General features: G+C 39.5%; 1 protein-coding gene across 1 annotated transcript in view; it reads left to right on the forward strand.

Annotated features, from left to right (window-relative positions):
- The first annotated feature begins 4,843 nt into the window (after positions 1-4,843).
- LOC117397402 (junctional adhesion molecule 3B-like) overlaps positions 4,844-26,234 on the forward strand; it is a 32,605-nt gene continuing 11,214 nt past the window's right edge. The window contains exon 1 of the mRNA XM_059009660.1: positions 4,844-4,994. Coding sequence (XP_058865643.1) covers positions 4,910-4,994 — 85 coding nt within the window. The 5' untranslated portion in view covers positions 4,844-4,909. The remainder of the gene's footprint in view (positions 4,995-26,234) is intronic.

Here is a 26,234-nt window from a genome sequence, read left to right on the forward strand (position 1 = left end):
GTTTATGTACTATGTTTCTTAATTAATCCCTTAATTGGACAATGCATTAATATGGCAGAGCAGCCCCCAGGTGATATACAGGTGGTTCCAGTCAGTGCTTTCTCTCTCTCAGCACATGTTCACCATGCATCATGTGCTCTAGGCCTACACCTTCACTTAGCCACCAGTAGGAAGTGAAATGCAATGTGCTAAAAATGAGAGGGCTTGGCTTTCGTGTGCAGCTCCAAGTGAAAGCTGAACGGCATCTCAGCAATGGAACAGCTGATGGGAAACAGCAGAGGAGTCCGTCAGTCGGTTTGTCAGTCAGTCAGCTGGGTCTGGCTGAAGACAGATGGGTAGAAAAACAACTGATTGACCCTGCCTGTATAGGGGGTCAGGCATACCCTCACCCCACCCCCAAACACACACACACACACTGGGAACCACTGACTTTCTTCAAATGGGTCTGGCATTCAGAGATTGAGACCTGTTACTGAGGGTAAGACAGTGAAGAGGGTTTGAACTAGTGCTTGATGTAGGAAGTCCAGGCTGAGCGAATTGATATTTTTAACACTGTCTGTTTCCAGCTCTTTCTAGGATTCCAATTTTCCAATTTTCTAAAATTATTTGAGCACTGTATACATTCCTGGATAATGGAAATACAAAAAAAAAAAAAATACAATTAAATACTACTACTACTAATAATGATAACTTAATGTTAAACTGTAGTTTTGAGTAATATATATATATGGACGCAGTGGGTGTGACTCAAACACAAGTGTGCCGACGTATTATACATTAATTAAAACCACAGGCTTGTTTTCCAATTGATAGGACTTTAAAAGCACCAGGTGTAAGAGGGTTATGTTCTGAAACCTGCAGCAAAGCTCTGATTATGCCCCTGGGTATTAGCACCTCAGCACTGCGGGGGCCAGCCTTGCCCATGGGACGGACTTGCAGTAGACAGTGCGTCCTTGAGCCTGATTCCATAGAGTTAGCAGGGATGTGCATAATCTGTCTTTATTTAGGCACTTAAACTGTATGAGATTACAGGGACCCTACCTCCACACAAAAAGAGCTTTCATCCAGACTTAGCAATGGGTTCATCACTACACCTCTGTCTTTAATCTTTAATGCAGGCTGCTATAAGACACTTACTTACACTCTACCTCAATCCATTATTAACATGGGCGACTACTCTCCGCTACATCCCTCGGAGAGATCCAGGTAAGAGGGTTTGAGATAAAGACCTTCACATAAGTGTAGTGAGGAACTGCCAGCTCCCATTATTTCATAAAGAACAACTCTGTGCTCTATTTTCTTTGTAAATAGTTAGTTTTCCTTTTAGAATGCCTTAGTGCTCAGTAAATGTATTTGCAAGAAATGGAAGGAATAACAGGCAGTGGTTCAATGTGTAATAATTAATTACACATTGGCAGCTGCATTGCTTTGAGCTATTGGTAGAATTGGTGAGGTAATAGCATATTGATGATGGGAGCTTATACTCTCCATTGCTTTCTGTACAGATATTTTCCTGGTCCATACATTTGTCATAAACGCATGTATTAAATAATGTACATAATATCTATGTATTTTTAACTATATATGATAGTTATTTTGAATAATGTGAGTTTTGTTACTCGGGATCAATCCTGCATCACAAAGACATGTGCAGTTTTGTGTAAAAACAGTTCATTAAAAAAAATATATTAATAATCACCTTGATGTGCATGTCAAGAATGAATTAAGTAGAACGCCAGCTTGCCATAAGGTTCTCTATGCCATGAATCATTTGATCACTGTCTACTGGTGAAGAGGAAAGCAAATCCATCTGTCTGCCTTTCCAGCGTGATGCCCTCTTTCCTGTTTATCTGCAGGAAGTGCCTCATTTTAGAGAAAGAACAAAGAGTTTGCATAGTCGGCTACTCAAAGCACGTCCGCAGTTTACTGTTTGTTTCTTATTTTTGAAATACTCAGAAATGACAGATATGACGTTTTCAAGCCACACCTGGATGTTCGAATAAATCACGAGAAACGAATTTCATACATTCCTATTCGAGTGTTACATAAAGGTTTTTTTTTTTTGGTTTCATTCCATTATTATACCATTCAAAGTGGTTTATTTCCTTTTTTTCCCCTCTTGCTTCCAAAGACAAAGGTCTGCAGAAGTTTGAATTCCTTGCATGCTTTTGCAGGCACTTGTTTAGGAAAGCCCCAAGTTATTCCTGGATTTCCAGTCGTCATGCCTGCTTGTATTATGGTTACCTGGCTGCAGTTTCTCACTGGGCAGCACAATGGCACGCTGTTCATCCGGCCAGTACTAAATGGAGTGGCATATTTGAGTAGCATATTTCAGAAGAGAATAGGATTTCCAGCTGGGGGACATAATAGAAACTCTGCATCCTGATCATGATATGATGAAGTTAAAGGTGTGAGGTGAAATTGTGATAGGAGTCGGTTTATGAACTCATTTCCCATTAATGACTGATTCTGCATTTTTTCACAGCAGTATTTACCCCCTTGTTCCTATGAATAATCATCGTCCGTGTATCTATTTACAGTAATGCTGTAAGCTTGAGTCTGGCACACAACTGAAAATGTTAAATAAAAATCTTCACTATTTATTCCAGCCACTTTTTTTCCAATACTTTTTTTTTTTTTTTTTTTAAATCCCAGTAAAGTTCACATCCTGTTTCCTGAAATGGAGGAAACTGGGAGTTAATTCCGGAACTACGCACAGAGATTCACCACTTCCCTGAAATCATGAAACACATGCACACCAAAATAAGGGAGTGAAAAAAAGACTTTCAAATCTAATTTCTAATTGCACAATGCAAGGGGTGCCAGGGATAATACTGCACATACATGTATGAGGTAAGACTGGAGTCCAAGTCCATGAACCAAACAATAGGACTGGTTCTCTATAACTTCTACAGATTGCCATTGGCTGAAATAAAAATGCATCCAATAAGGTTACCAAAACTACTGTTAAAAATCGAAGTAACTAACATTTGATTTATTACCTGCGGGCAGTCCTAAATTATAATTGGTTATTGATTTATTTCTTTTTTTTGTTGCCAACAGTTTAGTGTAAGATGTTTATAGTGTAACATTTTCCATTGGGAGATACTGTACAAGCTCACTCCTAGACTCATGCCTGACTTATTATTTGTTTATTTAGCAGACGCCTTTATCCAAGGCGACTTACAGAGACTAGGGTGTGTGAACTATGCATCAGCTGCAGAGTCACTTACAATTACGTCTCACCCGAAAGACGGAGCACAAGGAGGTTAAGTGACTTGCTCAGGGTCACACAATGAGTCAGTGGCTGAGGTGGGATTTGAACCGGGGACCTCCTGGTTACAAGCCCTTTTTTTAACCACTGGACCACACAGCCTGATGCCCTCAAGCCTGACTCCGGAGATAGTTGTAAAATCATTTTATTTCTCCACAGGTCGGTGGAGAGTGACCAGTTGTTTTAGCATGAGGCTCAGCTGAGATATTTTTAATCTGCACGTCTATACAGTTATTCAGTTCTCTTTGATGATCACTCTACTAACCCAGTGGAAGCCAGACATGCATAGAATAATTCAGCTACTACTAGACTATTTAAAGCCTGAGTAGCTGTAAGCCCTGCCCTACAAGTGCAGTGCACAAGAAAGCAATACAGATTTGTCGTTAGCACTCGGCTGAAAGTAACAAAAACCTGGACCGTGCAATGTTGAAAGTCTAAATGGATAAACCAGATTTTCTGTGTATAACACAAATAGCATCTGGGGGGGGGGGGGAGGAGAACCCCTTTTTCCTCATTGTTTCTGGAGCTACATCAGAGATTGTGTGTCACGTGCATAACCTCCTCCTGCTGCAGGTACCGTGAGAGCGGAGCTCAGGAGGAGGATACAGCATCTTGAGAATGACACAAATGAAGCTAGCTTTAATGTAAAATAGAGTGTGTCTTTAATTGAAGTCATCGGTTGCTGGTGGAGACTCCGGTCAGGGAATGTGGTTCCCAATGCCGCTAGGGTTGGCGGTGTGGGGGAGGGCAGCTGGACTTGAATGCTGCTATAGCCAGCTGTCTGGCACCAAGCTCCCCCCATGACAAGGAGCAGAGGAGGGACAGCTAGGGCAGGGATCTGAGAATGGCATGCTGGTGTATGATTCACATCTTTCCCTCTTTCACCTTTTACAAGGATTGGTATTTCAGATGCACGTGTCTGATTACATAACGTCCATGGTAATTTTGCAGATTACCATGATTTATTTTGGTTAACAATACAGGACGTATCTGGTATGTGCCTGTGCTTGACCATACTTTCACGTTTCCTTAATGAGGTTCAGTGGTTTGTTCTATGGTTTTCAGTTCACGTAACAGCGTGGGAGTTTGACCCATACCAGAGAATCTGACAAGCTTACACCAGGAATAATAATTTCAAGTACACAGAGATTGGGAAGGTTGTGAAGATAACAACAACAAAAATGTTAAAATGACAATAAACTCAGAATCCTAGATGCAGTTCAATTACTTTTAGATTTAATCAACATAAAATATTTGTATTTTTTTTTTTGTCCCCCTAAATGGATAGACCAGATTTGTACTTACTTAGACAATAAATACACACATACATAGACCATAATAATGTTATAATTATATACATATTTACATACATTTCATATTATAAGAGTGTCCACATTTTATTACATTATTTGTATAATTCTTTAAATTGTCCTACTGCAGCAGCTATTTAAAGATACAAAGATACTGGTATTATGGTTAATTTATTTATTTATTTATTTATTTATTATTAAAGGTATGAGGTCATGGTTATGGCTTGTAGTAACTATGACAACGTTGTAAAACGCATCCTCCCTCCTCCCCTCGAAGCCTGGTCCTCCCCATTCTCTCTCTCTCTCCTCATGCTCTGAAGTACGCATGCTCCCGCAGACACACACCATTAGAATCTGCAAGATGGCGATGACAAAGCTAGCAAGCGCTTTCATCCTCTTCACAACATACTGTGAGTTCATGCCAAAATGCTGTTTGTATTGATATTTCATTTTCAAGGAGAGTCATTTATTTTTTTTGCTAAATCTGGTTTTATATCTGTTGAGATATGTACTACGTTTCCCTAGGTGTAACTTATACCGTATGTATTTAAAAAATATAATAATAATAATCAAAACACATGTATATCTATGCTTTTTTTAATGCTATATTACATTGTATAATAAGTTGGTGTTTTGTTTTGTAAAGGTGCTTGTTTTAACAATCTGGTAGTTGCCGGCTGACAAAAGGGATACCGTTAGCTTTCTTGTAAGCAAGAAGCCATTTAAGTTACTGTGTTGTGAATTTCTTAATGTAAACGAACAACTACTAGTACTTGGCTAGTAAAGTTTAATTAAGTTTGGGTATAAATAAGCGTGAAATCTTTTTGTAGTTTTCTAAATTTTAACTGATGCCGTCTTTTCAAAATACCGCCTTCCATGTTTTGCATAACAAAAGTTTTTTTTTTTTTTTCTGGTTGTTTTTAAATTTGAAAGATGTAGTTAAAGCCACACTGTACTTAACGAATAGGTTTTTTTTTTTAAAAATTGGAATTATTGTGTTTTTTCGTTCGCATTTCTCTGTTAGAATTACGGTGGAAGTTTTGAAGAAAGTTGAGTCGTTCGGGCGAGATAACGGTTTTGAAATATCTGAGTCGGAATAAATAAGCACTGACTCGCACTTCACAGACGCGGTCTGCATTTTTCACCAAGAAATGTAAAAAAATAACATCTTTACGCAACTTCAAATTAATATTTTGTTTTTCTCCAGTGTTATTCAGTATTATTTCCAAAGTTAGCCAACATCGACCCGCAGTTTATAAAGTTTAAACCATATAAACCACGTTTGTTTAGATAGCCTTCCTCTGCCGACCCCTTGTTTATATATGCTTGCGTTAGCTTAATCCCAACTATTTTCTTTGAGTATCCCAGATAGATTTCACAACACTATTTCTGAACATGATTTTGGAAAATAATTGTGTTTTCCTGTGTATTAGTGCTTATGGTATAATTAAGTTGGTTCGAAGACGAATGTCCCTTGCTGTGTGTGTTGTGTACGGTATCCTGCGAGATTCAGAGATTTGATTTTATTTAATTAATCAGGATAGAAAGGAGAGTAGTTTTAATTCTTTACCGTGTGTTGGATTGTTGTATTTCCCAATAGAAGTAACTTGGTAACTCATTTAAGTTATTTTTTTTGTGTTTTAACCTTTTACATAATTAATCTGACCTATAAAGCAATCACACAGGCTACAGATACATAGGCAATAGATAAATACATAAATAAAATGTACATTTGAAATATACAATTGTATTGGGTATATTTAACAGACGATTATAATATTAAACTATAGCAGTGATTTCACAAATAATTCAAGCTGTTTACCCAGTATCACAATGGGTCAGAGTCGTATTATTAAATTCAATCAAACAATTTTGTAATAACAAATTCAATAGCTTGTTGGTCTGTTTGATTAAACAGAGTGTGTGTTTAAAAAATAAATAAATCAAACACTTAAGGATTTAATACAAAAAGTGTTTTCCTAGTTATTGACTCCAGCAACAAAAACATGATTTCAGCAGTGGATTACATTCCACTGGAATATTTTATTATTATTATTATTATTTATTTCTTAGCAGACGCCCTTATCCAGGGCGACTTACAATTGTTACAAGATATCACATTATTTCACATTATACAGATATCACATTCTTTTTACATACAATTACCCATTTATACAGTTGGGTTTTTACTGGAGCAATTTAGGTAAAGTACCTTGCTCAAGGGTACAACAGCAGTGTCCCCCACTGGGGATTGAACCCACAACCCTCCGGTCAAGAGTCCAGAGCCTTATCTAATACATCAGTATTACATCTACAGGAAATGAAAAGTATGCAGATTCTTATAATCTTTTTATAATATCTCTACTGTGTTAGGCTAGACTGTGTTTTCTCCAGGAACCTTTCCCTTTTAGCTATGAGCACAACTGGTTAAAAAATATTACTTGATGCATTTGTCATTAGCATATGGTTATTAATAATGGACAATTACATTGGATTCCATGATTAGAATCTGACCTTTTTAGAGGTACAGTGCATTTAAGAATAAAAAACTGAAAACCCAATTACCGGTACTTGGAACCTTAGTTCCAGTTCATATTTGTTTCTGACAGGACTCAGCAACAGTGGGGTTACATTTAAAGTGGCAGTATCCCACAGTAGTGTTCACAGTTAAGCTAATGTACATTCTTTCATAGTTTAGCCTTATCTGAACTTGGAAAGCCAACCTTGGCTACTTTCTCCGAAGGTAGTTTTATCTGTGTGGGACCGCTAACAAATACAGTGCTCCTGTTACAACTTGCATGCAAAGGAAGTTGAGTAATACAGTCAAGTCTTATAGTACAGGATGTATAATAGATAGGGCGACTCACAGCTATTTACTCCAGATTGTCATTAGTACAAAGGAAAGCAATTTAAGGTTGTTTATTTCTGGTTGGTAACAATATTCGGGTGCATGATTCCTCTCTGAAGAAATGTGCCGATTCTCAATTTGGAACAGCTTTGAGGATCAATCCCGTCATGTTTTTGTTATCCTTGGTATGCTTGAGGAAACACCTGCGGACTGCTGTTTTCAACATGCACTTGAAAGAGACAAAGACGTCTTAAATGGGGGGAAAACAGTTGTTAAACATGTATCGGGCATTGCAATTCATCTACAAACAACAAAACATCCAGTTTGAATGAAGATTGTGTGGAAGCTTCAAACATTCTGCAATGTATTGATCATCCGATTCTAAATAAATACTGTATTGATCCCACTTCAGGATCAGTGTTAATAGAAACTTGCCAGCTTGTTAGGAGAGGTATTGTTTTTCAAACTGGGTTAGAAGAATGAGCTCCGACACCATGTCTGGTTTTTTATTATGCTTTCCGTGACTGTAAACCTTCATTAAAGTAGTAACATGTGTAGGCTTCCTTTTGATTATGGGAGGATCTTGCCTTCAAGCCAAAGAAAGGACAGAGCCAGGATGTATCACAGAATCCTCACCCATATACAACTGAGAGTTTGGAATGGAATTCTTTTGGGTGCTATTTGCATAGAAAAAAGGTATCGTGGGTTTTAAGAATCACCCTCGCCTTTGTATATTTAAATACAGCGCCAAGGCCTTTTATTTTGAAGGCTCATATGAAGTGTTACGTAGACGCCCAACCTTGGCCACCTGATCGAAATAACAGCTCTCCTGCTTCATCCAGACTCGACTGCCGTCGCTCATCCAGCACAGATTAACATACATCATTCGGAGGAGCAGAACAAAAGAATTTGTAGCATGCAGGACTCTGATTCCCTTGTGAGCATGTCTCCTTGATGATGGCTGGGAATGGTCCCCGACCTTATATAGACAGATTTCGAGTCTGTGATCCACATCATACTGGGGCACCACTTCCTTTTGATATTTGCTTTGAGTCCGTTTTAAATCCTAAGCAGGATACAGGATACAGAATAAGTGTATCCAGTAGCTGCTGGGACAATGCGAGGTATGCGTAATGCTGTATGGCAGTGATGGTGTACTGCAATTCACTGGTATGAAGTCAGTTTCCGATTGATTTGAGTCTGGTAGTGTTTTCTTTTTAATGTACATGTTTGTTATCTGGTTGACCAGATTTGTTGAGCTATTTGAATTGCCCAACAGCCAGACACAGTTTTTGTTGACCATGTGGTCAATGCAGCAACAGGCTCCTGAACCAAAGTATTTTGTGCATGTTATGGAGCATATCCAGGAATGACTGGGCTTTGACGGCAGCACATGTCCTGTCGGCCACATTTGGTGTGATCTGTAGACTGGAACAGCTGGGAGGAGGCTGTGTAAGAAAGTGCTGGGAACACCAGGGTCATCACAGTCCTGGGCAATCCTTTTCAAGACTGGTACTCTGTGCTTTGCCCGTTTGGTTGGACATGTGCTTGTAACATAGTGTTGATCTTTTGAATGATTTAGAGCAGTTTCTTTTTTACCCATCACAAACACGTACTGTAGTTGTTTTCATTGAAAGACAACATGCTTTTGGGTTATTCAAGATTTACATAAAAACTGCACAAATGGCCTCTTGCAGAACAAATACCGGTAATACTTTCAAAGGGTCTCTTTAAAGGATCCCCTGCACATTTTACTGTCAAGTTGAAAGGTTGCCTACATTGTGAACTATCCAAATGGTATTAATATGTTTAGTAAAGAGGGGTCGAGATTAAGAAGGGGATAGATAATCTGAAGAAAGTTGTGCTGTATTTAAGGAATGGCAAACATGCACATTCTCTGAATGTAATACATGTAAGAAGACAGGTGTTTGTCACAGAGATGTCTGAGTTTGGCTCAATGAAAGTGTTCATTAAACATGACAAAAAAGGCAGGATCTTAGGATGTTTTTAAAATCATAACTCTGTTAATGTATTTTGAGCTGTTTGTAGATGGGTAAGCAATTTTGCATAGCATGCAATGCCCTTGAACAGCAAAACAAATACTGGTGTTAACACCAATAAACAGAACAAATTGCAATGCTGCAGACTCAGAAATTTCCAATAACTTAAGCTACTCTTTTAATAGGCGGAACAAATTGCACTACAGTAAAAAGGCATGTTAAAAATAAATCTACTTTCTGTTAACAAAATTACAAAGCAACATGCTTGCAAATCAACGTACAGGAGGCAATAAATGACTTCTCAAAGAATGTGTTTTAAAACAGGGAGAGCCAATGCTGTGAAGATCGTTTTCTTTATAAAGCGATACTGCACGCTAGTTTGGAAGCTAATGCTACGAGTACATTTTGATTAAATCCGTAGAACATTTTATCACTAATGTCTTTATTCAGTACCTGCAATTCTAATATGGAATGTGAAGCCTGAATGAAACTAAATGTATGCAGAAAAGCAGGATTCTTGCTTTATTGAGTTACAATACCACTGTACAATAGGAGGACAGTAGAGTTGCTATTGATCCACAATATATTGGATTGCTGTCACCAGTACTGAATGATTTAAACATGAATCACCCTCACACAGTACAGTGCAGTATATAATGTAGTGCATTGAGTTGTGTCCAAGGCTGGCAACTTATTCTCCTGTTATGGCTCTGAGGTACCAGCAATACCTCAAAGCTTGCTGAATAAACGACAGCAATAAAATGTTGATCTGCATTGCAAGTGTATATCACTAGATGTTGGGATCATCGTATCGTTGCCCAGGGACAGTACTGAGCAGATCTGGGCGCTGGCAATTTCATCCCAACTCTGTTTTTCTTACTGAGGGCATGTTTGTTTCTTGTGTTTCCTGTTTGCTGGGGCAGGATACTGCTCAATCAGTTTAGTCTGATCGTTGACAGATTTGCTGTCTTCTGGAAACTGAAACTGAAGGAAATTGAGATCTAGCTTCGCTGAGTCTGGGTGAAAAGGTGTTTGTCTTTTTTTAGAATTAGAAACTACTAATAATAATTCAAACTTGCATGCGTATCAGTTTACTGCATGCTAGTCCGTGGTAGTGATTGATGCTTCTTTTTATCTACACTTGAATTAGTGCAGATGGTCCAGTCTTGTTTATGTGCACTGTACCAGTACAATCACTTTTTAGTGATTTGCAGTTTGCTAGCACTATTACTCTGTAAATAAGTAATTCTGGTTTTTTTTTATATACTGCTGCTTGTCTTTTAAAACTCTTAAGTTGCACTGCACTGTATTCGATTCAGTGTTTAACTAAAGTGCATAATTGGCAGTAAAACATGATGGAGCCAAGTCTTTGTATGTAAATATTGTTCTGTATGAAGCTGGGCCGTGGAATTTGTCCATGGTTTCTTATCTGGTTGCTCACAGGTGGCGATGTTATAGGTCTACATTTTTGTTTTTGTAATAGCATGTCCTGTTCTGTACTAGGCAGGACAAAACAAAAACACCTCGCCCAGTGGACATGCAGTAACCAGGAGGACATGGAGAGTGTAACGCTGCAGAATGTTGCAACACTGCAGCCATGTAGAACGTGGTAGTTCTGCAGAACATGTGGAGTACTGCGCAGTATAATTCTGATGATGAAGGTACATTATAGATCAAGCGATTCTGTCTTCAGCTATGAGTCTGAAGAACATCTGATGACCATACTGTAGTCTGTAATAAGTTCTCATTCAGAAGGAAGCAGAGTGCTTTAAATGGCTAGTTACTAAAAAGTCATGATCTTAAGTTACCAGAATGTTACATTGTTCCTAGAACACTTGATCACTTTCAGCAGGTTTAGCTGTGCATTTTGCAGAGTGAATAAACTCGTCTAGTGTTTGGACGTTTGATGTGATGTACAGTAGTCTCATACTAAACCTACTCGGAATCTCCCTTTTTATATGAGAAGGGTTGTTGCTGCTTTAGTCTATTTTTTAAGAAGGGCGATTGCTCTTTTTTTGCATGCACTGTACAGTAAGTCCACAAGCAAGATAAAATGGAAATTAATTTTGATCTTAAATTCCCGCTTCTTAATCCTAACCCAAGGCAATCGTGCGTCTCATTGAGTCTGAGAAGGCTTAGACCAAGACACAGTTCCCAAGGACTTGCAATACTGTTCGTATCAAACCAGCCCCCATTTGGTTGTCTCCAAATCTTTGAATTCCTGAGGGGATAGCTGCAGCGCTCATATTTTCTAATCTGTAATTGTTTGATTTCCTGTAATTACTGTAGGTAGATGATCATGCAGAGCTAAAAATAAGATCAAGTTATGGCTTTAATCTGAGGACGGTTTTCTCAAACCTGAAAGAAATAAGTTACACGAGGGGCTAGATGGCGGCTGGCGCAGTGGGATACGTTGAGACACTTCACCTCTGGGTGCAAATCTGATTTTAGGTTTCCAGAATGATTTTCTTTTACAGTAGCAATTCTAAAGCTGTTACAATAACAGTATACTGTATAATAACACAATCATTATTTAAAAATTAAACATCAGGTGTATTTATTGCAGAGCATAAGAACTAATTGTTTTCATTCTATTGTCATCCAATCAAAACATGTTAAATGTACAAACAGCCAGATTGTAAAGCATACAGTAGATCAGCTGTTCCCATTTAAACATGTGAGATCCACAAACACTTTATTTGTGATTATTTGTGTAATACCTGGTCCCTTAACTCTGAGTATTGTATTTTTGAATGGCGCTAACACAGCCTAATAAATGACTCCACTGTTAAATTGCTGAGCAAACGGATACGGTTTTTGTACTTTTAAAAAAAATCAATCCCTGGGATGATCCCAGTTTTCCCGGGAGGTCTGGTAACCCAAGTCACAAGCCTGGGAAGGGGAAATTTAGGCAGGCCACGGTTTTGACACAAAGGTTAAGACCTCTGCTGTTCTTCGACACAGGGTCACGGGATCCTTAATGTGTGCAAAATAGACAGGAGCTCGGTTTAACGTATCATCAGAAGGCTGAGGTGCCAGAGCTTGTGTCTCTGAGTGCTTCTCACTAACAGTTTCTAATTAGACTATGCTAAGTTCTAAGTGTTTTATCGCTGCATGAGTGACCTTGGTAGTGTGCGGTGCTTTCTTCAGCCTAATGAGACACATACAGTTCATGCAGTAAATGATTTCTATCTCCAGAAATTTTCAGTTCTTCTCACAGTTTCAGAAAGGACCGACGGAACAAGCCACTCATGAATAACAAGGTTATTTGAATGTGGTTAAACTAAAAAGCTACTTTTTTAAATGAAATGTGTGTTTGTTTTTTATTTTAGCCTGTGGTGTGTTTCACTTACACTGTTTATAGGCAGGATGGAATACCCATATTAAATAAATAAATACTACATCATCCAGAAACACTATTTTCCTGGATCTGTTATTGGAGACTTAAGCAATTTTGCACATTACAATAGTTTTTTTAAATCATTTTTTTTGTATCTACCATGATGTGGAACTTGATTCCTCCAAGATACCCAGAACATACAGAAAGGATGTACAGTACAGTATTTCGGATTTCATGTACTGTAGCATGAAATCGAAAAAGTTTTCAGTTATTCTAGCAACATATCGATAGCTGGGCGTTTTCTGAAAACAGCTATGGATTTTCCCTGGTCCCAGCTTTTATCAGTATCCCTGAACACTGCACGCTAATTAAAGCTCTTGAAGATGATCCCTGTATTCTTAGGAGACCTTCCAACACTTTGCAGAGCTCTGGAATGTCCAAGGTCCGCGAGAAGCGGCCTAGTGCACTTGTGAAGGTGTATGCAAATTCCAAAATTGACAGCAGCTGCTTTATCAGAAACAATTAGAAGCATGCCTACGTATTTTTTAGCATTGAGATACATACCAATATGCAGTCAGTATGGAGTTTTGGCATACTTACATCTTTGTCCACTGAAATATGATGGGGTCATCTGATGCCAGGAAATGTATATACATTTTAAACAAAGGTTAATTTCTTAAGCCTGGTGGAAAAATAAATCCATCGGTAGTGGCTTGCTGGACTGTACAGCTGCTGTTGGTACAAACGCATGCCTACCCAAGAAAGTGCTTTGCATTTTTCTGACATGCCATTCATTCAGATAGAGTTTGTAATTCACGTGCCACCACAATGCAGTTAGCATAGACCTGACGCCCTCATTCTATATGTACAATTACTTGTGCACTACAGTCATACATTGACAGTGATAGCCTGTGCCATATCAGTCCAGACCTTTTTAATGTGAAGAATACAAGTGTGGTTACGTCATCCCGTATCAAAGCCGACAATCGTACATTTGCACAGCAGTTTTGAAGTGAACGACACTTCCCTATGCTTATGTGTTTTCTTCTCTGCTTTCTTAAATAAATAATATGTTTTAATTACAGTGAGCACGTGTCCATTATATTACCTGGAGAGCGAGGGACATTGTGGGGCATTAAAAGGTTATCCACTCCCATGTAGAAAAAATATATTAAAAAGGTAAACTATTTAATATATGAACCCCCCCTCTCCAAAAAAATAAAATATTCTTGCTGCAGTATAGCTGAAATATAATAAGATACTTTTGCAGCCGACTTAAGCTTTATTTCATTTCAGTTTTCATTTGACTCAAAGGGGTGGGATTTTTGTGGAGATTTTTGCCAAACGGGACGAGACGTTTGATCCCTTAAATAGTCTAGAGCTTCATGAATCCCCCGCTGTTCCCCTGAGACGTCGGCAGACTTGGTCCTACAGGTTGCTATTGTGGTGTGTTTTTCTTCCAAGTATTTTCTTTCTTTTTTAACACAAATCACTTGGACTGCGTTGGAGTCTCTTGTTTTCAGCTTGTCCCTTTTGACTTCCATTAGGTTATATTGTGTCAGGGTCATTGGAATGAGCTGATGATTAGCAGAGGGTGACTTTAATTGGAGTGACATTAAAGGTTTGACTGAATTTGATAATCACCCTGAATATTTGTTTCTGCATTCTTTGTTAATAAATCACTAATTTGTCGTCGGCTGCAGTGACACACACCTCCATTTGAAGGTGCTGGTCTGTCAGCTACCTCCCCATACTGGTGAGAGGCAGCGCTGCAGCTGACCTCTCCTTTGAAGTCACTGCGTTAATAACGTCTGGGCTTCCCCTTGAAGTTGTAATGTGGAGTGAGAGACTGCTTTGAGACGTCCCTTTAAGCAAACTGTTTCATTTTGAATTGACGTACAGTCATGGAAATCGTATGGAAGACTGGTTACTGACAGCTCATTCTAATTCGGTATGATCATTGCTCTTAAGTACAGAAGCAAAACAGTATTGAAAACGTCATGTTCTTGCTGGTCACTTCACCGCTTTCCTAACATTTATCCATAACTTTGAACACTTGGTCGTTGAATCTGTGTACCACGAATAAAACGTCCTCGTCTGGCTGAAACTATTCCAGAGCATAGTTTAAGGCGTTGCCGGCTAAAGACCTTATCTGGGGTGGACCCTAATTATAGCAGACTGCCGAACACAGTGACAGTTATAAATCCGCTCTGTTTTTTAATGCTGGTTTGCATTTCCTTGTCTTCGTTAACGACTAGTGTGTTAGGTGTGCAAACGGTTCTCAATTCAGTTGACCATTTTAGTTTTCTATAAAGGCAAAAAAGTTTGGCACACATTTTTAACATACTGTATTGCAGTTCTCCAGAAATGAATTTATCTTAGACAGTTGAGCACAGTGATTTGCTCTAGTGGAGACATTTGAAACGTGTCCCTATGACTCTGTGTTATTTACTCTGACAAGGCAACAGCAGGGGACGTTTCATCCTAACTGCATTAAATTTCAGAAGACATTGCTGGGGTCAAGGTACTGTAGGGTTTGAGGCTAGTCGCACTGTAGCTGAGTTCTCTACAGTTAGTCGCATGCAATTATGCTGGTAGTCATATGAAGAGGTAGCTTTAATGAGCAAGCTTGCAGAATCGTTGCTGCACATTTTTTATTAAACTTTAAACATTGTGAGCTCCAGAGTGTGAAGAAGTGAAGGCTCTTAAGCAGGTAGTCGGAACATATCATGCCGAACAGACAACGAGTAAAAGCTTTATGAAAACAGCAAAGACTCCATGGATGTGTGGTGTTTTCTTCCCTGGTTTCAGTTGGAAGCGATGTTTTGATGAACAGGTGTGACCCCGTGTTGCTCCTGGAGAACAGTTTCTTAATCTCTGGCATTCGTTTGTCATTTGTGCACTCAGTTTAAAGAAACAGTCTGGTATAAACGGCATCTTGAATGGTTAGATTTACAATTGCATTTGTGCTTTTGAGTCTTTAACAGTGGTTCACAACCTTTTACAAGGAGGGCAGGACCACCTGTGTGTTTGGGGATTGCCCCACGGACCACTACATTCACGGGACAAAATAACAAGGCTATCCTATTGCTTGAAGTTTGGGTGTGTGGAGATTTGGGGAATCTTTCACCACAGTTTGGGAACCTAAAAGATAGAAACCCAGTCCAAAACTGTCCTGACAAAAGTCTTTCTACAGGCAGCGATATGAATTTAGACCCAGCAAATTCCCTGATCCCTTATACAGCAGTGTAAATGTCCCTACAGTATGTTAGGGAAGTGTGATTCTCAGGTGCAGTGCTGTGCCAGGGAACCTTCTGTTTAGAGCAGCACAGTAAAGCCTGTGAGAAATGGCCTTGGGTGGAGCATTGGGAATGAAATCTCTGACCTTATGTCAACAGCTTGTCGAGTGTAGGCCTACTGTTGGCAGATTACACTGCTGCTTCTTATGCAGAATGGCCATTCCTTGTGTGATACTGTAGGGTTGGAGATTATCCTGGAAGGTTGGGACCTGCTCATGCCTTGTCTTCTCAGCAGTGGGCTGCTCAGGCACTAGCTTCAGGATGCAAACTTATCTGTCCAAGTTGTAAAGCAGCCAACAAGCAAGTCCTTGTCTGCTTGTGGGTACTGGCATAACGAAACATGTCTAGAAAACAAAGTGTTTGTGGTTGGCACTAAAAACTGATTGGCAACTCAAGCCCTGCTGACAATATGTTTTGCCACAAACACATTAGAAGTAGACAAGCCTTCGGCATAATGCCTTCCTTAGCTTTATGAACGTAATACAAATGAAGCACCAGCCAAAACAATGTTCTGCTGTGCTTGAGTTTCTTGTACTGTCATTTTACCTCCTGAAGTTTTGATGAATACAGCAATGTGGAGTGGCAGTCTCACTTTTTTTTTGGCCAGAGACTCCATTATTGAAATTTTGATCTGGTTTTCATTTCACTCTTTAAAAGCAGTCTTAGCCCCAGCTTTTTAATGGGACTACAGTACCAACAACGTCCAAATGACATTCCAACCTGTAGCATCTCCTGTATGTACAGTATTAGTGTTGTATCCATGAAATATATAGTTTCTAGCATGCTGTTATATAAGTTTGATATACTGTACCATTGACACAGATGCCTATCGCTTGTCTTGATTGAAAAATGTCAACACATGGTACTGTAGGTGTATGTGCCTGTATGGCTCCAATGGTCTTATTTAATCTATTTTAGTTGTACCCAAGCCAGGTACTGGTTGCAGCGTTACTGGGGCAGTAATGTAATACATTTGCACTTTGTGTTGCCTTTGCCACCAGGATGTGTGTTAGGGAAAGTGGGATAACCCATCCCGAACTTTCACCCCAACTCTTCCCCCATGTTATATAAACAGATCGGATGTCTGTGCCTCCCACATGGTTCCCTGGCCGTTAAATGCTCTGGCTGAGAGGAAAGAGCGTTCCTACCGAAACACCAACACCGCTTCATACGTTACAGTGAAGCACCTGCTTTTCAGTGGAGCCCCCCCCCCCCGAGATCGGATTGCAAAAGTGTTCCCTGCTGAAACATCAACACTAATTGATACTCTGCAGGTTTGTCTCCAGAGGTCCCCAGTCCAAGTCCTGACCAGGTCCAACCTTCTAAAGCTTCTAAAGTCTGACAATCAGACTGCAAGGTGGCTTGGTTAGAGTTTCAGCTTCGTTAAGAGTATGGACCTTGTGAACATTTTTATTTTTTTTTATTTTTTTATTTTTTTAAGTGAAATGGGAGAACTGCCAAGCTGCGCTGTATCTGTCTGCATAATTTAAATAAAATCAAGTTAAAAGTTCAACGTAGCCCTTAATTAACTTTGGATTCATAGCAAAACTTGTGACAAGGTTCACCCTTGTTTGGATTTGTCAAAATCTATTTTTGTTGTAGAAGGAGACATTAATTTTAATTTTCCATTTGAGATCCTGCAATGTGCCTGGGTTTTCTGGAATGCAGCTGCTGTCTCCTGTAAGCAAGCCTCCCTCCTAAGCTCTGTTATTGCAGGACTGTACTGTAAAAGCCCTAAAGGTTTTCTTTTCCTTTACGCAAGTCCTACGGTACTGTATAAACTTTATAGTCGAGCTGCATTCTCGCTGAACACATCAGTTCATGTTGCTTGGAGATCATGTAATCAGAATGAAGTGCCTTTGTTGGGATTGCATTGGCACCGCAACGGTGAAAGTTTCTCAGATCAGCCAAATGAATCCACTGTTTTAAAGTTACATTCAAACTGCAAACTGAAAGGACATTTTTTATTGTGCTGCCTTAGTTTCCTTAGTGCTAAGATCTAGCACGGCTATTTTGGTAACCGTTTAAGAAGAAAAAAAATAAAGCTTATATTGTCCTTTTTTAAATGAGTACAGATTTCAAAGTCAGTTGCAATCAATACAAATGAGAAAAGAATACTTACTTTGGAAACCTTTGGGAGTCACAGCTGTGGGAGAGGGCTCATGACCCAGTTTCGCTGATTCTGTTGATTTCAATGAAAATAAATACTAATTTGCTCGTATTTAAATCGCAATATTTTTAACAATTCCCAAACATATGTCCAACTAAAATGTTAAATATATTTAAACATCTAGCATCCCTGTGAAGACGTTGTTTGTCTTTTTATCCCAGGGTGAAAAGGGAACTGTTTTGATACTGCCTGTGGTTCACGGTACTGCATTGCATCTTAATTTGTCCATTACAAACCTGCTTTTGTTTACGAGTTCCAACAAAAAGCAATTAATGGAATCTGCACTAGTGGGACATTAATGGACAAAAGACAAGGAGGGAGTCAGGTTTTCTGCATCAGCTGCTGTCACAGCATGGATTAAATCTGCTGTAAGGGGTCAGCAGGCTCAGGAAGCTGTATTATGCATCATACAGTACAAGTAGCACATATGGTGTCACGACCTGCATATCGTGATCCGTATAGTAACATTCGTTTATCGTACTCCCCTAATAAACACGGCAATAATTTGATTTTTTTTCCCCCTATGCAAAACCACTACAATACAGATTAGGACTATTGGGTTTTCTTTAATTTCCTAAACACGTTTAAATGTTTAAACTTTAGCATATTGGTGGATTTTGTGAACCAGTCCAAACAGCCACCATGAGAAGCCCTCTATTAGTGATACACTCCAACATTAACGTGGCTGAGACTCCATGTGTACAACTCTTCATAGCTACAGTGAAAGGGTGGCGCCTGTCCCGAGATACATTTATTATTAAGCTTTTTCTATTGTTGCCTGACTTTTGGAACAGGAAATGGGGAGGATTATGACTATATGCCCCTGCTAAGTCAACAGTCTCCTCTAGTAGTGCGCTTGTATTGTGCAGCTGTCAGATGAGCCTTACTTCATGGGGTTTGGTCATCAGAACGATGCGTTTAACAAAGGAGGATTGTCAAGTCCAGCGCATCAGCACAATAGTGGAATAACAGAAACCTATGCAAGTGTTCACGTGCACCCTTCACCTCTGACCTCCCAGTGTTCTCTAAATAGATTGTGTTCTATTTTGATGACTGCCTTCTGGCACTCAGAGAACCTGATGTACTCCTTGATCTATATTTCCAAAATGGGTAACATTATCAACGAGGAAGGATAAAGAGCGACATACCCTGGTTAAAAGGAAATAATTATTCAGTTTGTTTGTATTTTTAAAGTGATATGACTGGTTTATTTTTTCTAATCCATTATACAGTAAAACCGAAATGCATTAGAAATTAGAAATGCATTTCTTCTGAAGAATTGAAATCCTGTATTCATTTACAGTCTGAAAGTTTGGAAAACAGGTGGCGGCAAAGTATGTCATTCAAACAAGAACAAAAATCCAAATTTAAAACCAAACTCCGCTCCGAGGACAGCTCTTCTAACACGCTCCCAAGCCAACCCCGATACTGCCCGTCCCCAAAAAGGACGTTCTGAGAGATTTCTTTGAAAATGATATTACTGTAAATAGAAAATCAATGTATTCCATATTGCCTGGAAGACCAGGCTGGGAAACTACATTCCTAATTAGGTTTAATGCAGGGGTCACTGAATGCAATGTGAAGTATTTGCAGAGAGTGGGCTGTCAGGTGTTACTAGCCTGCTGTAACTCTATCATTGAGAATGCAAGACAATTCACTGACGGTCTTGTAGTGGATTCATGTAACCAGCTACTCTTTGAATTGTGCAACATTCCGCACTCCTTCAAGTCTAATAACATATTGAAAACGTACTGTGGAAGAGATTTTAAATGGAATACCATTTAAAGTGCCTAAAGTGTGTTAAGCGTAGGTTTACAGCTGTACCCTTAACATAGAGTACGCTACTGAAGACCAAATCAGCTTACACAGCTAGAGTGTAGAGGAGCATATTACAATATGCAAATATCTCCCTATGTGAAACGAAGGGATTTGCAAAGTCTTAATGCACACACTGCTTTAAATAAGAGAGGTGTCAGATGCTGATGCTGTGTTATCTCATGGAGGGATTTATTTGCACTTTCCCTGCATCCCTGAGAGATAAAGAGCAGAGTCGTTTCAGTGTGTTGATAGGCAGGCATGATAAACATATTGCAAGATGTTTTAAGCCTGGGCTTTGTACCTGAACTGCAACTAATTAGCTAATTGTGTGGCCTTGATTTAAGTGCTGACAGATTCTAAAAATAACTGGTAACCTATTCACACCGGGGCTGAAGAATAGCTCAGTGACAGCTCTGACTGCTTCAAATTATCAGGCATACCATTGCAAACCACCAAGCCTGCACTGGACTCCCACAGAGAGAGCAGGACAGACTGTGAGCCAGATAGACTTGTATTGCACCGCGATGTTAATTTCTCACTTACTGTACAGGTACTACACAGTGTCTTGCTTTCGTTGAAGCCATCACTGTTTGTCTGATGTGAATCGAGCACATTAGTTTCCAAGCTAACTGCCAGCAGACTTAATGTTTGAATCCCTTTCAGCCATTGGAACCTGGATTTAACCTGGATTTGTTTTACAGTTGTTTTAAAAGTACTTACAGTATCAGTATTGGTTTTAACATCATACATTTCTTGACAAAAGGGAAACTAACAAGCATGGTTTCTTGTACCGTACTGTCATTGAACCAGTCTTGTGTTCTTTCTGTGGGACTGCCAAACAGCCTAATAAAATTGCTCATGGTTTCAAGAGTCTAGTCACTGGAGACTTCATTTATTTTAGACTCCAACTGTGGAGGCTAATAACAACAGTCATTTAAATGTGTTTGTTATTGATTTAAATAAACATTAGTAAACCGCAAAAAAATAAAAAAAAACGTCATGATGTTGCGCTGAGTAGCATTAGGAGGAAACAAGTTGTGAATATCTTTTGTTAACTTTTATCCCAGAAGCTTTGAATAAAACAGCTGCATAAGGAGTAATGGGGGGTGTCCAGGAGATCGCCTGCACAGCAACATGGAGTAGCTCAGCTGCGGTGTCTGTTTGTATTGAATCCAGAAGCTTTTGGAATGGTCCAGTTTTCCAAAGGAGTGGTTTTAACAACTGGATAGTCACATCTGGTTCACAGCGTGGTCTCGTATGCCTGCATGCCTGCATGCCTGCAGACACGTGCCTATAGTAGAGGTGGAGAAATTCACACGCAAGGTGACTAACTGACTGAAACCCCAGGCTCACACATTGAGCAGAGATTTAAAAACCTGGTCCTTTGTAATAATCCCTACTGCACGCTGGTCCTCTCTTATTTCATAGGCATGCTACAGACGTCTGCGGTGTCAACAAAGCAATGTGCCTGACCTTGTCTGGTGAAGTTATTTCTGACCAAGCGCTCTAGCCTGGTTTCAATCCCATTATTACCCATTTTATGTTACTTCTTTTTTAATATCCATTAATAAACCCTGGCTACCACATCACACAACTGTTGTACAAAGTGAAATAGTTCCCTCAGCGCTCGCGTCAGTGCGTCAAGCACCGTGGCTCCCTCTAGTCTGGTAGGCTTGGCGCAAGGGGGGGCGGGTTTCTAGGTAGTGTCGGGAGTTTTTTTTTTATCCTTATTGCTGTATCTGTCCAGGCAAAATGTAAATGTAGTTACTGTAAATTTGCTTTTAAAGACCACGGGCAGTATGTTCAGTCATAGCGAAAGATGTAAATCCACGCCTAGCTTAAACGTTACCATTCCAAAGTCTCTCATACAGTACTATGTTGACATCTGAGAACGTTGTGTAGTCTACTGTATATCAGGCATTGAAATCCTGTGAGCAATGCTGTCTACAAAGGGGGCAGATACCATACCAGGATTTTAGTATCCCAAAGTAAGCGAGGCATAAGATAAAGTATACAGTAGCTGACCACATTGTAAGGGTTTACTGCACCTTTAAACACGTGGATTTCTCTTCTAAAGTACAATACCCATTTTTACATACACATGTCAATGACGTTTCAATCCATTGTCACAAGACTAGGATTATCTAATAACGCTTAAGGGAGATAAGTCAGTCTATTGGTTGAGCACGTTCAGCCTTGTGGCAGGGCAATGTACTGTATCATCAGGGCTGTGGCAGTTAGCTTGGGAAGCTGTCCGTGAACAAAAGCTTACCATGCTAATTATGAAGAGATTGACCTTCTCTTTGCTGCATGAAAATCTAAATAATCCGTCATCATGGCTCTGTTTCCTGGTACGTTGGCATTGTTGATGTGCAGAATCGGAGGGGTGGGGGGGTCTATTCTTGAGCTTTCTGGAGGGAGTTGCGTCCTTTATCTGAGAAACACAGTGGGACTGCTGAGACAAAGCAAGTGCAACCCTGTTTGTGTATTTATAGTCTAAGCAGATAAGACTAACTCAAATCAGACCGTGGCTTTTACAAAGTAGAATGATAGGGCAGAGGGTTATTATTGAGGTGCCTTTGTAGAGCTTTGGGGTTGCTAATATTATTATTGCAATTAGCCTGAGTCCACTCATTTTGTGAGTTAATCTGATCTGTAAAAATAATTAGGCTGCGGGCAAGTTTTCATTGAGTTATGTGCCCAACTGGGTCAGTTGCTGTCGTGACAGCTTTGAAATCATTTATTACAGAGGATCATTTCAGGGTTTCCTTTTAAGATAAATCAATGGGTGAGTTACAATAGTCCACACTTCTGCTGAGCCGGCTGCAGGATTACAGTACAGTCCCAGGAAATGCAGTAGAAAAGCTAACCTTTCATCTCGATAGTCCCACAGTGAGTACAGTACAGCACTGTTGATGAGTCATGCGTAGGTGCAGTGAGATTAGACGATGTGAATTGTGTAGTATTTCAGAAACACATTTCTTTAACTGCTGTCGCTCTGCCCTACAGTACAGTATTTCATGCAATCTCTTTATAAAACCGTGTACCGGTGAACTCTGTCTTAATCCCAGGACTCTTCCAGTGTTTAACTAATGTTAACATTTAAAGTGTTTATTCCAAGCGAATGCATGTCATCAGCTCTTACAAAATGATGTGGGTTCAATCTCCTACAGATCCATTTACACAACAGTATGAATGAGAGGGCCAGTGAGACGAGGAGCTCTTCAAATAACATTTACAAATCATTTTGAAATGTCAGGGCTTGAACTGCCATTGAAGAGTTTTTACTGTGCTGCTATAAGATGCCTTTTTCTGGTTAAGAGTGAGTAATTCATAATAAAACCTGGAATGGAGCAGTGGGTGCTGCTGTATTTTTTTTGTCCTTGATATAACTTTGCAAACTTTTCACTAGAGCGAAAGCGTACTGAATCTGTCTCTTGTAAGATGCATGCTCTTGGGTCAGGTGCGTTTTGTTTCCTGTAGATCTATAAGGCTTTAATTCACAATGCACAATACTAGCTGCCACGCTACTGTCGACTTTATTCAGAACTCATTCACTCCCACAGCCTGAAACTGGGCCGTAGAACAAAGGTTCCGATTCACAAGTAGTCAGGCAACAGAGCTGTGGTACAGTATGACTGCTTTAAACAAGAAACAAGAAGAACAGCAGTGTTCCTCAGCTGTGCAAAACAGGATAATGATCTTATCACACAAGCGGTCTGCACTGAAATGAGGCTTGCATTGTACCAGCTCGCCACCCGTAGAACATTGCATGGTTAAGTTCGAACCAGCTTGGGTAGCAGAATGTCCACAATCTTACAGTACTCCAAACCTTCCGGAATGAAATAAATATACCTTTAGAATTTAATAAAAGCAATAGGTTAGCTTAATATTTCAATTTTACTTCGATGCTGACATGAGAGTGTTCCTGTCGGCTCCCAAAAAAATTATAACTAGAAGAAAATCTTCGGGTCCCATCCAAATGCTTCAGAGCACAGTCAACCGTTCTGCAGGCAAAAGTCACTATTTTATATTCCTTGTAGTACAGGATAGAGTCCTGCTTTCTTCTGGGTTTTTGTTCTAGCTTTGTCTACCACATTAAGTACTTTCATTTTACTCATGCTGCAGTATTTACAGCAGAACGGAGACCTGAGAATTGGCTAAGCTAGGGGGAAATTTAACTGTGCCACAGTTTAATTGCCCCAGGTATTGGGATCTTGCCAAAACACCAGTCATGCCCTGTTACTGTATTATCTCAGAGACTATAACCAGCCTTGTGAAGCATCTCAGATCTGCAGAGCAGAATCCAAGGGGCTTAAACTTTAACAGGCGACTCAAGTAAGACAGTCAGGGGGAGCAGATTAGAACAGCGAAACAGACAAAAGAAAAGTTCAGAGATTTCACAGACTTGAGACGCAGTGAACTGTAAAGAAAGCAGGTCCAGCTACCCTTGGGGTGATCAAATCAGCCAGACAGGGAACTCTCAGATGGATTTTGTAACTTCAAACTAAGCAATAAAAAAAAAACAGGCTTGAGAAACACGGCTCTGACCTCAGGTGAAACGTTCAGGGCAAACACATTATAGATGCTTCAATTACAGAGGGATGCGTGCTGAAAAAGCCAACATCACCATGTATGAATATCAAATACATACAGTTGAAAGAAAATGTATTGGGTGTTTTGTTGCTGACTTCTATACTGCACATGTAAAGTTCAGTTTTAAAGTCAGGTGCCTGTTCATGTTGCAATAAAACAGAATAATGTTGTATAATAAATGTGTATTCTAGGTGCAAGTTCAGACATGATTGCTGAACTACGTTAAGCTGTAGTAATAACCTATAAAGTGTTATAATAATTTGGACAAACAAACTTTGGACTTGGATTTTATATTCAGCAGCAGCACAGTAGTGTGCATTACACAGACTGGCAGCTATTTTAAGAATGCACTTAAACTATGTCACAACATTCTGGGAACAAAGAGATGAACCCAATGGTCTCTCCTTCCTAATAACACATTTCTTTAAGCGTTTGTTTTTAGACAAGGTCAGGTCTGGAATTATATTCCAGATCTTTTCAAACATTTATGGTGCTTGTTATTTATTCATTTTAAATCTGAGGCCCACAAATTAGCTGCAAGACAATGTTTGAACTGTTTGCTGGAACAGCAAGTTGTTGTGCTCTGACACAAAGAATGCCCCTTTATTCTGAGTGCAGCTCAGAGAAATAACCCACAAGACCAGAACAATGTATAAGAAACATCACAGCACCTTCTGAATTCCATGCATTCGAAACAGACAGAAAGCTGTTTTTGTTCAGGCAATTAATTGTGTACTGGCAAATCCATGCAGTGATCAACGCTATTGTAAGGTTAGTTAATCGAGCAGACAATACCATGAATGTACTAAGACAGCCTTGTGTTATATGCGAAAACTAATACAGGCAGCTGAATTATTTATTATTTTTATTACGTTGTAAAATGTGTTTCTGTTATATTCTAATGTGTAGTGGAAATGTTTGGCGTGTTGAAAATAGTGTTGGCTAAGTTTGCAAAAACAATTACAGCTCGTTTTATCTCAACAAACTTTAGGATCCCTTGCCTGTACAGCAAGTAGGTTTTTGTACAGTAAAATACTGCACCGTACTGTCCAGTAATACCACTTGTAAAGATTCTCAAATCTCTTAAGGTCCTTTTTCCAATCCCCACCCAAGCAGATTTACAATGTAGCGTAAGACCCCTAATAATTGTCTTAGTGTTTTGGAAAGGATAATCCTTTGTGCTTATGTGCTTGAAGCTTTGCTGGCCATGTACTGTCATTTCTACAGTAATGAATTGCACTGTACTGTATATACAGCAAGGATGAAGAGACTTACGAGGATGTTTCCGCTGATAGCCAGCTGTACACAGTAAGAAAGGTCACGGCAGTGGAATATAATCCAGCTGTGTGTCGTTCTAATACACGATACCTCTCCACTGGCTCTACTGTACAATCCCGGGCCTCCCTTGAACTCTGAAAAAGGCATTGTTTGAAGATCCTGCTTTTGAATCAGTTAGCCCTGTACTGTACATCAGTACAGCACATTTTTACATGTATGAGTCTCCCGATACATTTGTCACTTTACCAAAGCAATTTACTGTATTACCACGAAGAACAAGTACTGTGCCCAAGAAGAAACT

Source organism: Acipenser ruthenus, chromosome 39, assembly GCF_902713425.1.
Source record: "Acipenser ruthenus chromosome 39, fAciRut3.2 maternal haplotype, whole genome shotgun sequence".
Lineage (NCBI taxonomy): Eukaryota > Metazoa > Chordata > Actinopteri > Acipenseriformes > Acipenseridae > Acipenser > Acipenser ruthenus.